Source organism: Ranitomeya variabilis, chromosome 2 (assembly GCF_051348905.1).
Source record: "Ranitomeya variabilis isolate aRanVar5 chromosome 2, aRanVar5.hap1, whole genome shotgun sequence".
Lineage (NCBI taxonomy): Eukaryota > Metazoa > Chordata > Amphibia > Anura > Dendrobatidae > Ranitomeya > Ranitomeya variabilis.
Genome location: NC_135233.1, coordinates 89,216,059 through 89,229,265, shown reverse-complemented (window position 1 = coordinate 89,229,265; position 13,207 = coordinate 89,216,059). Strand labels below are relative to the sequence as shown.

At 42.0% G+C, this 13,207-nt stretch overlaps 1 protein-coding gene across 1 annotated transcript in view; it reads left to right on the top strand.

Moving 5' to 3' along the window:
* CHGB (chromogranin B) overlaps window positions 1-6,051 on the top strand; it is a 41,533-nt gene extending 35,482 nt beyond the window's left edge. The window contains exons 4-5 of the mRNA XM_077282654.1: window positions 2,862-4,495; window positions 5,638-6,051. Coding sequence (XP_077138769.1) covers window positions 2,862-4,495; window positions 5,638-5,721 — 1,718 coding nt within the window. The 3' untranslated portion in view covers window positions 5,722-6,051. The remainder of the gene's footprint in view (window positions 1-2,861; window positions 4,496-5,637) is intronic.
* Window positions 6,052-13,207: the final 7,156 nt, after the last annotated feature.

Below are 13,207 nucleotides of genomic sequence, written 5' to 3'. Positions count from 1 at the left end.
ATATAAAAAGCTTATAATACCATATGCAAAGCACACTTGTCGGTGATGGTCCCATAAAAGTGGAAAATACAGTATACAGTTAGGTCCATATATATTTGGACAGAGACAACATTTTTCTAATTTTGATTATAGACATTACCACAATGAATTTTAAACAAAACAATTCAGATGCAGTTGAAGTTCAGACTTTCAGCTTTCATTTGAGGGTATCCACATTAAAATTGGATGAAGATTTTAGGAGTTTCAGCTCCTTAACATGTGCCACCCTGTTTTTAAAGGGACCAAAAGTAATTGGACAGATTCAATAATTAAAAATAAAATGTTCATTTTTAGTACTTGGTTGAAAACCCTTTGTTGGCAATGACTGTCTGAAGTCTTGAACTCATGGACATCACCAGACGCTGTGTTTCCTCCTTTTTGATGCTCTGCCAGGCCTTCACTGCGGTAGTTTTTCAGTTGCTGTGTGTTTGTGGGCCTTTCTGTCTGAAGTTTAGTCTATAACAAGTGAAATGCATGCTCAATTGGGTTGAGATCAGGTGACTGACTTGGCCATTCAAGAATATTCCACTTCTTTGCTTTAATAAACTCCTGGGTTGCTTTGGCTTTATGTTTTGGGTCATTGTCCATCTGTAGTATGAAACGACGACCAATCAGTTTGGCTGCATTTGGCTGGATCTGAGCACACAGTATGGCTCTGAATACCTCAGAATTCATTCGGCTGCTTCTGTCCTGTGTCACATCATCAATAAACACTAGTGACCCAGTGCCACTGGCAGCCATGCATGCCCAAGCCATCACACTGCCTCCGCCATGTTTTACAGATGATGTGGTATGCTTTGGATCATGAGCTGTACCAAGCCTTCGCCATACTTTTCTCTTTCCATCATTCTGGTAGAGGTTGATCTTGGTTTCATCTGTCCAAAGAATGTTCTTCCAGAACTGTGCTGGCTTTTTTAGATGTTTTTTTAGCAAAGTCCAGTCTAGCCTTTTTATTCTTGATGCTTATGAGTGGCTTGCACCATGCAGTGAACCCTCTATATTTACTTTCATGCAGTCTTCTCTTTATGGTAGATTTGGATATTGATACGCCTACCTCCTGGAGAGTGTTGGTCACTTGGTTGGCTGTTGTGAAGGGGTTTCTCTTCACCATGAAGATTATTCTGCGATCATCCACCACTGTTGTCTTCCGTGGGCGCCCAGGTCTTTTTGCATTGATGAGTTCACCAGTGCTTTCTTTCTTTCTCAGGATGTTCCAAACTGTAGATTTTGCCACTCCTAATATGGTAGCAATTTCTCGGATGTTTTTTTTCTGTTTTCACAGCTTAAGGATGGCTTGTTTCACCTGCACGGAGAGCTCCTTTGACCGCATGTTTACTTCACAGCAAAACCTTCCAAATGCAAGCACCACACCTCAAATCAACTCCAGGCCTTTTATCTGCTTAATTGAGAATTACATAACAAAGGGATTGCCCACACCTGTCCATGAAATAGCCTTGGAGTCAATTGTCCAATTACTTTTGGTCCCTTTAAAAACAGGGTGGCACATGTTAAAGAGCTGAAACGCCTAAACCCTTCATCCAATTTTAATGTGGATACCCTCAAATGAAAGCTGAAAGTCTGAACTTCAACTGCATCTGAATTGTTTTGCTTAAAATTCATTGTGGTAATGTCTATAACCAAAATTAGAAAAATGTTGTCTCTGTCCAAATATACACTCACCGGCCACTTTATTAGGTACACCATGCTAGTAACGGGTTGGACCCCCTTTTGCCTTCAGAACTGCCTCAATTCTTCGTGGCATAGATTCAACAAGGTGCTGGAAGCATTCCTCAGAGATTTTGGTCCATATTGACATGATGGCATCACACAGTTGCCGCAGATTTGTCGGCTGCACATCCCAAAGATGCTCCATACAAGGCAGGATGGATCCATGCTTTCATGTTGTTTACGCCAAATTCTGACCCTACCATCCGAATGTCGCAGCAGAAATCGAGACTCATCAGACCAAGCAACGTTTTTCCAATCTTCTACTGTCCAATTTCGATGAGCTTGTACAAATTGTAGCCTCAGTTTCCTGTTCTTAGCTGAAAGGAGTGGTACCCGGTGTGGTCTTCTGCTGCTGTAGCCCATCTGCCTCAAAGTTCGACGCACTGTGCGTTCAGAGATGCTCTTAGGCCTACCTTGGTTGTAACGGGTGGCGATTTGAGTCACTGTTGCCTTTCTATCAGCTCGAACCAGTCTGCCCATTCTCCTCTGACCTCTGGCATCAACAAGGCATTTCCGCCCACAGAACTGCCGCTCACTGGATTTTTTTTCTTTTTCGGACCATTCTCTGTAAACCCTAGAGATGGTTGTGCGTGAAAATCCCAGTAGATCAGCAGTTTCTGAAATACTCAGACCAGCCCTTCTGGCACCAACAACCATGCCACGTTCAAAGGCACTCAAATCACCTTTCTTCCCCATACTGATGCTCGGTTTGAACTGCAGGAGATTGTCTTGACCATGTCTACATGCCTAAATGCACTGAGTTGCCGCCATGTGATTGGCTGATTAGAAATTAAGTGTTAACAAGAAGTTGGACAGGTGTACCTAATAAAGTGGCCGGTGAGTGTATATGGACCTAACTGTATATCCTTCTGTTATTTAAAGTTGCACAGAGCATTCACAATACAAGAGCGTTTATGCCTGATCATTATTTTGGAGAAATCTTTGCTAAACTAAGTTGTATGGCATTGGCTTCAGTGTAAAATGTAAAAGATGAAAATATTGATTCTTATAGTACAAATCCAAGATATCAAGAAGTTGTATTAGAGAGAAACTGAGCAAATATTAATTGAAGTATTTTGCAACTTTTCTTTCAGGTAGTCCACAAAGATTGGATGAAAAAGAGGATGAACAGAAGGAGTATGAAATAAGAAACATTAAAGATGAACACCAACATGAAAGCAATGAAGAAGTAAAGCAAAGTCGAGTTTTACCAGAAGAAGAAAATGAAGAGAAACGGCACCATGCGGATGAAAGCTTAGAGGAAAAAGAAGAAGAAAAGAAACATGTAGAAGAAAAAGAAGAGAGCCCTGGACACTCCAAAGAAAGAGGCATGATTCATGATGATGATGAAGATGGGGATGATGAGGAAAGAGAAGATCACAAAAACCATGAGATAGAGGAAATGGAAAAAAAGGGCAAATATCATCATGATGATTCACATGAGGTAAAACATGATATGTTTGACAAAAAAGTTCATCAGACAGCTAAAAGTGTAGAAGAATTCTCAGAAGAAGATGAGGAACCAAACCATTTAGAAGAAATCATGAAAAGACACCCTATAAGCCAAAGTCTGAAAGAACCACTTTTCCACTCGGATAAATACCCTTCAGCTCATTTTGATGAATTTTCTGAAGAATCTGATGAAAAGGAAGAAGAAAGAAAAAGAAGTTATAATCCAAAGCATGATGACTTTGTCCAAACATTACTTGATTATGAAGAGAAGAGAAGTCTTCAAGAACAAAGGCATCATCCTCCTTCAGATGAAGATTCATTCCACTACAGGGGACAAAAATCAAACTATGATGAAGACTTTTTCAAGAATCACCCAAAAAATAGTTATAAAAAGAGGGCACACCATGAGAGAGAAAGTTCTGAAGAGTCAAGAGAAAAGAGATACCATTACCAAGGCAGCGACGAAGAGAAAGACAATCATGACACCAATGATGAAAGCAATGAGAGAGAATTAATGGGACATCATTATGAAGACAGACATCATCTAGAAATTAAGAGGTGGCCAAGTCAGAAACATGCACAACCACATTATAAAGAAAGCAACGAGGACAGCGAAGAAAGCAATGAAGATATTGCAAAACGCCATAGAGATGACAGGCTAGAAAAGCAGGAACTCTACAAGAAACTGAAACATCATCTACAGGACAGTGAAGAAGAAAAACACGAAGACAAGAGACACTATTTAGGTGATGAAATGGTGGGTAACAGGCAAAGATATTTTCCAGAGTTATCTTATGAGCCAAACATAAGGCATTATAATGAAAAAAATACAGATGAAGCAACTTACCCTGGTAATGACAAGTACAAGAGACATCATTCTGAAGAAGAAACAAGGTCATTCAGCAAATATGCTCTTACTGATGACCCTTTCAGGTGGAAGAGCAGATATTTTGAGAACAATGATAACAGTGAAGAAGAGAGCAAGAGGAGTTTTCAAACCAAAAATCTATTTCCAGAATATGATGATTATGATTTATGGGGAAAAAAACAATCCCCCGATGACATAAATCATGAATATGGTGAAAAGAGGAATCCACTAAAAATCCCAAAGATTGAAGAAAAAAGACAATATGACAGAATGGATGAACTGGCTCAGTTACTAAATTATAAGAAAAAATCAGTTGAGTTTCCAGATTTCTACGATTCAGGAGAAATCAAAAAGCGCCATTATAATGAACGAAGCAGACTGCGGCAAAGACCATTAACAGAAGATGAGGTAAAAAAAAATGTACTTCTTTTAAAAAGTTGTCTATCTAAATGTATATTTGCAAATTTTGAGCGATGTGACAGTAAAAATAGAGATGAATGTTGACTAGAATCATAGTATGACGCTCCTACATGATGCTGATCTCAGATGGGGTGTCAGAGACCTAGTAACAGATTCTCTTTAAAGGGAACCTGTCACCTGAATTTGGCGGGACCAGTTTTGGGTCATATGGGCGGGGTTTTCGGGTGTTTGATTCACCCTTTCCTTACCCGCTGGCTGCATGCTGGCCGCAATATTGGATTGAAGTTCATTCTCTGTCCTCCGGAGTACACGCCTGCGCAAGTACACGCCCCGCCCATATGACCCAAAACTGGTCCCGCCAAATTCAGGTGACAGGTTCCCTTTAAGGCTTAGTTGCCAAATCCGGAGTCTGTGATACTCAGTCAACTGACGGAGCAAAATGGCCGACTACTGCAAGCTTCCATGAGTAAGAACTCCCCTACTTTATTCACAGGCTCCTCCATTGTAATGAATATCATGGATCACTGCTGTGAGAACGTCTTTCAGGAGCCCATTGTTGCGGTGACAGATGTACCTTAATACATATTGAACATCCATTACTCTAACTGCTTCTCTACCCTGGGATATTATTGACATTCACAATCTTCCTGTCTCCATTATAGACACAGTTGGAGAAAGAATCCATCGAGTGATGGAATTAATCAAATAGTTAGAGCTTGTACTTCAGTATGGATCCCTCAAGAAAGACCGGTGTCATGGTTTAACACATGCTATATTAAAAAAGGCACGGCAACTCCGAAGGGTGGCACAGAGTAGGCCAGATTTATGAAACTATCTTTGTTGCCCATAGCAACCAATCACAATGCAGCCTTCTTTATACAAGACCACTATAAAAAATGAAAGCTGTGCTGTGATTGGTTATCACGGGCAACAAAGAGGTTTCTTACTATTTTTAAACAGTTTTTATGGTTTTGTTAAATGAAGCCATGGAATGTGTACGCCACCATGTATAAACTGTGATTTATATACCTACTTGGTGCTGACAGCCTAGGGCCCACACTATAATAATCTCTTGCTGCATGATATTATATCCATGGTCTATATATAAATCCTCTATATTATCTCCGCAGGAGAAGGAATTGGAGAATCTGGCTATTATGGATCTGGAGTTACAGAAGATTGCCGAAAAGCTTAGCAATAACCGACCACGCTGATACAAGGAGTAGCAATACCTGTAGCTCAGAGCGATACTGTATTCAGCTGAAAACATTCCTACATTTCTTGTCACTGCCTCTTCGAAAGAGAAAAAAAAAAAAGATATATATTTAGTCCAGAAAAGCAAAATCTAGTCCATTGTTCACAAATAGTATTTTACACTGTTCAATATGTCTGTTCTGACTTTTGCTGTTGATACAAAGATAAATGACATATATTCATACGTCTAGAACGGACATTTTACTATGCTTGTGGAATTGTTTTTGTGGAATTGTACTTTATTACATCTTTGTCTTGAGATTTGAAATAATAAAAGCAAACAGAATCTTGTTCTGTGATCCTCGTTATTTTACAAGCTTTTATGTTGGTCGAGATAGCAAAAGTAGGTTGGCAAATTCTATCGCTGACATTAATCTTGGAAGAGTAATTATTTAAATCTACAAATACGAGGAGAAAGTGGCACTCACCGTCCCATAAAATGTCCTTTTATTTGGATTCACATGAAGCAAAAAGCAGGAGAATACAAAGTGGAGTCGCACTGGACGACTGCCGTTTCGCTTCTATTTGTCCTCTATGGGGACCCGTAGAAGCGCTTGTTAGCGCAAAACGGCAGTCATCCAGTGCGACTCCACTTTGTACTCTCCTGCTTTTTGCTTCATATGAATCCAAATAAAACACATTTTATGGGACGGTGAGTGCCACTTTCTCCTCGTATTTGTGGATTTGTACATTGCCTTGGCTCCTTTTCAATTGTGGCACCCGGGATCCCTGAGTCGGTGCTGAGTTGCTGTCCTGGATTAGCACAGCGGTGCCGGCCACCTGTGTTCACTTGCAAGAATAATTATTCAGTTTAAAGGGGCTACCCATCTTCTAAGGCCTCAACCAGGCCATTTTTTTGATTTGGTGTGCGCAGCTGACTGCATTCAGGCTAGGGTTGCAAATTTTTTTTTTTTATTTTTATTTCTGGACAGCTTATTAAAAAAATACGGTCAGCCAACAATATTATGGACACTAATTAAAAAAATGTCAAATAAATTATTACGATTCCAGGTGATATATGTCTACAATCCATAATTCTGTTAAGAAGACGTTAGCGGCATTCATTGTGAACCAGAGGTATATCACTAATACTCATGCAGCCGCTATGGGGCCCGTGATTCGGGGGGATGAAGGTGGTGCCACCATTGGCATTTTCAACTGTATCTGCACCCCTGCTCCATCGTTCTCCCTGTGCGTCTGATATCTCAGTGCAGGGGGCGCAATGACGTCAAAACAACGTGCCCACTGTTCAGAGCTTCAGATCACATGCTATAGAGATCGGAGCAGGTGAGAGGTGAGTATTTTTTATACTGTTTGGACGGCTATGTTGGGTGCCATTATGCTATCTGGAAGTCTATGTTGGAGGCCATTACACTGTTTGAGGCACTATGTTGGTGCCTTTATATTGTTTGAAGGGCTATGTGAGGCCAGTTATATTGTTTTGAGGTAAATTATAATGTTTAGTGGACTATGTAGGGGCCATTATATTGTTTGAAGGGCTATGTATAGGCCATTCAACTGTTTGAAAAGCTGTGTGGGGGCCATTATTCTGTTTGGAGGGTTATGTGGGTGCCTTTATATTATTTGGAGGGCTATGTGGGAGCCAATTATACTGTTCAGAGGGCTATGTGGGGACCCACTTATACTGCTTGGAGGACTATGTGACAGCCCAATATCTGCTATGGGGCCACATGATTTCTATGTACGCCCCTGCTGTGAACTGTAAAATGATGATCATTGCAGTCATAATATTCTGTCCAGGTTTCTCCATTTAATTGCAATGCTGCAACTGCCAAAAAAAACCATAATTCTGAGGTTTTTATTTTTTTCTCGTTATGCTGTTAGGTTGGACTTTTACAAACGCAGAGATACCAAATATGTGTAGTGTTATTTTTATATCATTATTTTTAATGGGGCAAAAGAGGAGTGATTTGAACTTTTTTTTATGTTTTTCACATTTTTAAAAACTTTTTCTACTGTTTACTGTATTTAATAATCCTCTCAGGGGACTGGAAGTTGCGATCATTCGGTCGCTTGCACTATACATAGCAGAAATCAATTTATGTCAAAGGTCATAAAGAGGTAAACCCCATAGGCTTACTCCAGGTAAAAATTACAAAGTCAGCGATACTCGCCCCTTCTGCTGCTGCCCCCGGGCTTTGTTGACTGTCTGCAGTAGTAATTTAATTACTACAAAGCAAGTGGCCGCTGTAGCCAATCACTGGGTTTATTGATCCCATGCTAAGAACCTCTGCATCACTGCTGAGCTCAGTGATTGGCTGCAGAGACACATGTGCTAAGGTCCTCTGGTCACCGCTGCAGCCTGTCAACAAACACCTTAAGCAGTGGTGGAGAGGCATCGTTTGAGCAGCATAGCATGAACAAAGCTGATATTATTACCAATTCCCAGAAAAGCATTGCGGCTTTAAGTCTCCTCATCTCGACATGCTTAACATGTCACTCTCCGCAAGGAGAAACAATACTTCTTGGATCCCGGTCAGACGCGTCTCACAGCCAAACCAGATCTCAAACTTTGCACTGAGGAGGGGCAGTACCCCGAAACACAGTGTCTGCAAATTGAGATTCTGGTTTGGCTATTATCCGAAGTCATATGACAAGACTCGATAAAGGGTTGACATTGACTGTTAGCATTGTTACTTCCAATAGGTGGCACTAGAGTTCTAGTCCTCTTCCTCTCTGAAGAGACAATTTGCATTATTACCTATAGACAGAGAGTGGAAATGGGGTTGAAACCATGGGCAACAAAAATTCAAGCTTGGCTGCACGATTGCAGCAAAGTATGAAATGCTGGAGCTTTTCGAAGAAAACATAGAGGATCTGTCTGAGGACCATAGGGAGAGATGATACTAGTTGGATGTTGCCCCCACTGGCTTTTCCCTTCCTCGCTTTAGTTGATTGACAGCTCTCTCACTTGAGTGTGTGTGCATAGGGAGAGACAGGTCAATCACCTAGATTTGTGCTGGGAGAAGCCATACGGGAACAGAGCCGGATTAGTCTCACCTCTCCCTATAGTCCTCGGCCAGATCTTCAAACTATGTTTCCTTTTATAATCTCTGGCATTTCCTATTTGGCTGCAATCATGCATCCAAGCTTGGATTCATACTGCCCATGATTTGGGCAGCTTGAATTGAGTGATAGGTTTCCTTTAAATATACAGATCCTTTAGTACAAATCCTCTTGCACCAGTTATCCTTAAACAATGCAGCACTAAAGTCAGTATTGGATTTTGACAGTTTTTATTTTACAGCTTTAGCTCAATATTCTAAAAGTCTGTCTAGTGTGAAATAGACAGAGGAGTGGGAGACAGCTGCAATGTATCTCCCTCCCCCACACTATGTGCAAAACCAGCCTGACAGCTTTCTGAAAGCAGCCCTATGTGTGGAAAACTCACATTATTTCTGGAACTTTGTGTCATTATCCAAAAAGGAGCTGTATTTTTTTAATGAAAGTATTTATGTAGAGCATGGGAGACAAACACGATGTCTGTTCTACATCGATAAAGAAACATTCATCCTTGAAAACTGACGCAGATTTTTTACATTTCTTTTTAGTAACAGAATGAGAATAACATTGAAGTGCGGCTGCACGGGTTACACCAATGATATATTCACCCATTGTGGTGACAATGGGTAAAAAACACATTTCCACAATTGTGAGTCTTGTTTTTATGGCTTACATTATGCTATGAAAACAACCTGGAAACGTGATTCTCCAGGTCAGTACAAACACAGTGATGCCAAACTTGTATTTTTTTTTTTTTTTAAAGGGGTTGTCCACTACCCTAAATTTGTTACTGTTTTTTGCCATAAATGCTTAAGGACGATGAGCCTAAAGATCCCTTTATAGTGTTCTGCCAGTTTCATGTTCTTTTGTTATACTACTCGCTTCACTTCCCGTGCCTGGCACCAGTTCTGCTGTCACAGCCATCACTTCCTCTTCAGAATCTTGTGACTACATTTCCCATCAGTCCTTGTGCTGGGCTGCACAGCCCCTGTAACTCTGCCTAAACCCCTCCCACTTCTCCCAGAGTCACAGCCTCAGCACCATCTCCTGTGCAGGACACTGCCGCAGGGATGCACAAAGCACCATTACACCAGCCCAGATAATAAAGATTATCCCCTCCTCCCCCTCCCTGACATGGATGGATAAATAGGGAGGGAGATATCATATATTATACAGGGCATAGAGCAGGGTGTGTGTATACATGTATACACCCAGCTGCATACATTCATATACAAGGGAGAGCTGTGTCTGCAGCAGCATGCACAGGCACAGCGTGAGCTCTGCTGAATGGAGCCAAGCCCACCCACAAAATAAGCCACGCCTATATGTCATTTTTTCATAGCTGGGATCTAGGAGAAATTGTGACATGCCATCACCAGAAGTCAGGGAATCCCCAGCCAGAAATCATGTGACCAGGAAAGCAGCACAGGTTACAGCAGGATTTGGGAAAGCAAGGGATTGGGTATTGAGCTTGTGTATGGCAGTTAGTTTACATGAAAGGGACTTATAAAGTAATGGACAAATCCTTTTAGGTTGCAAGAAAACAAATTTGGAAAATTTGTAAAAAAAAAAAAAGACAAAAATGTTGCTTCTGTCGACATTTTCTGACGTCCATAACTTTCTCATTTTTCAGTAGAACTAGTGGATGAAGGATTATTTCTGTGCCCTAAGCTGCCCTTATTTTTCATATAATTTTGGATAGACATGATGCTTTGATCACTTCTTATTTGATTTTTTGCAGTGTTGCAGTAACCAAAAAATGCAATTCTGATGTTTTGATTTTTTTTCTCGCTAACCCATGTACTGATGCTACTTAATTTTGTAGTTTGATAGATTGGACTTGTTACAGGAGTAGATATAGCAAAACTATTTTTTTTAACAATAGCTGCCACTGCGCATGCGCTGGAGGCACCATCTTGGAAGAGGATTTTTTTTCCCTAGCAAGATGGCACCTACGCAATAGTAGCTCTTGGCGATCACCGATGGCTGCTACTGCGCGTGCATCTTGGAGGAGGAATTTTTTTCTCTCTGGCAAGATGGCACCACCAGCGCCTGCGCAATAGTAGCTCTTCCCCCCACAGACCCACCCCCAAGCACGAGCATATCATTAACTCCAAACTGAAAATAAAGAAAAAACAACAACCACAAGATGGATTTCATCAACCAAGGTATCATTGTAATCAGTATAACAGCGCCAACCTGACACTCTGTGTAGGTTACTGTGCACAATTCTGCTGGCAGGTTCCCTTTAAAAATCAAAGATCTATTGAAGTCTGAACTTCAAAACACTTTTGAGAAGTGTACAATGCATTAACAAAAGAGATTACTGAGGACCTCAAAAGAAAAGTGGTTGATGCTTATCAGGCAGAAAAAGGTTACAAAACCATCTCTAAAAAGTTTTGACTCCACTAAACCACAGACAAATTGAGTAACAAATGGAGGAAATTCAAGGCTATTATTACCCTAACCAGGAGTAAACATCTTTCTAAAAGCCAGGCATATAATAGTATGTCAGGTCAGAAAGGTACCCAAGGTAACCTCTAAGCAACTAAAGGCCTCTGTAATGTTTATGTTCCTCAGTCCATCAGGAGGACACTGAACAATAATGGTGTAGATGGCAGGATTGCAAGGAGAAAGCCACTGCTATTCAAACATCTCCTTGCCATACCTGCTTTTGGCCCAAATAAGATTAAAAAAAGCTTAAAAGCTTATACGCACCTCCTGTGCCGTGCTATTCCCGTGGTGTTGGCACTTCAGGATTCCAATGAGATTGTTGTGACACACATGACCCTAGCGCCCAATCAGTGCCAGCTTCACTGTCCCTGCCTTTGGATAAATTGTACATGAAGAGGAAACTGGGCTGCGTCTGATCTTTGACTTCTTTGTGTTAAATGTGTTTGAAGGCGAGGACAGTGATGTCAGCGCTGATTGGGCCCCGGCATCACATGTCACAATGCGGCGCCCCAGGGTCCTGGTCGTCGCAGTGGTATTGCTTTCCTCTCAAGTAGAGTGATGCTATGTTTGGAGGCAATGAAGGAGAACTCTTTGCCAGGTAACACAATGCATGCAACATGTTCACACTCCAGGGGGAGCTCTAAGCCTGTTTAAGGTGAACTCCCCTATAAGAACATCCTGATCTGTAGGGAAAGAGTTCAGTTCCTGTCAGAGACAGAGGGAAAGAAAGGAGAGGAGCCCTGTGGGCTAAAGTGCTGCAGCTCCTAGGAAACAGACGGATAGAAAGCCGAACAGATTGCAGAGAGCGTGAAGGAAGTCAGAGCAAAGGAGAGGATACCAGAAGGGGACCAGCCCTACACAGGTTGCCTCCTTCTGAGGCGCAGAAGCCCGGTAGCCAGAACACCGAGGGAGTAACGACCTTTATGCTTTGCTCCAGAGACCGTCAGGACAGCTAATTGCAAGTTACCTGTCCGCCCTACACCCAGGAGGCACGGTGGCAACCTATGGAGGCCCGGGCGTGCTAGAGTCCCTATAAACAGCCTCAAGCCATCAGTCATACGGGTTTGTCCTATCCTATATGGGGGACAGAGAGAGAGATTACATCTGTGAGACCCTTATGTGAAGCCATAGGCAGTAAGGGACTACACCACAGCAGCGCAAGGGAAGGCTACTGATTTCCACCTGGACAAAGGGGACTCTGGACTTGCCTCCAAACCGGCCGGACTCTGCCTGCCCCATGATCTGGTGCCCTGGACTGAAGTCTTCAGTAAAGGTAAAGAGACTGCAACCTTGTGTCCTCGTTCTTCTCTGCGCCTCTCACCATCCACATCTACATACCGGGAAGCCCTGGGGATACACTTCACCTGTGGGAAGGTACACCATCTAGCTGCCATAACATCACCCCAGCGGACCCCTTAAAGCAGTTTCGGTCACCCTGACCGAATACCACAGGTGGCGTCACGAACACAAACTTTATCCCTTTAAAGACCTTTCCCTTTTACACGGATGTCCCAGGGCCACGGACTGGGTCAGCCACTGTGACATCCCCCTGTGAACCGCACCCGGTGCCGAGTACCCCATGGGGGCGCTCCAACAACACAGCACAAGAGCAACTGCCGACACCATGGGAACGGCACCAGCACAGGAGGTGAGTTTAAGCTTTTTTTTTTTTTTATTTGATTGGGGCCAAGCATGGGGTATGAAAAGGGTTTGTCCCAGTAGTGGATAACCCCTTTAATTTAAGTGTACTAATTATAACAGCCATGCTCATGTGAATATGCCAAACATTATGGTTTACACTTGGGAAAATCCCAAAAATAAAGGCTTTCACATCCTGCTGTCCCTGCGTTTTTATCACCAAAAACACTGCAAAAACTGATGGCAGTGATTTTGCTGCTTTTTTTGCACTTGCTCATTGCTTTCTATTGGTGAAAAACAGCAGCAAAACACTGAAAGAAGTGACATACT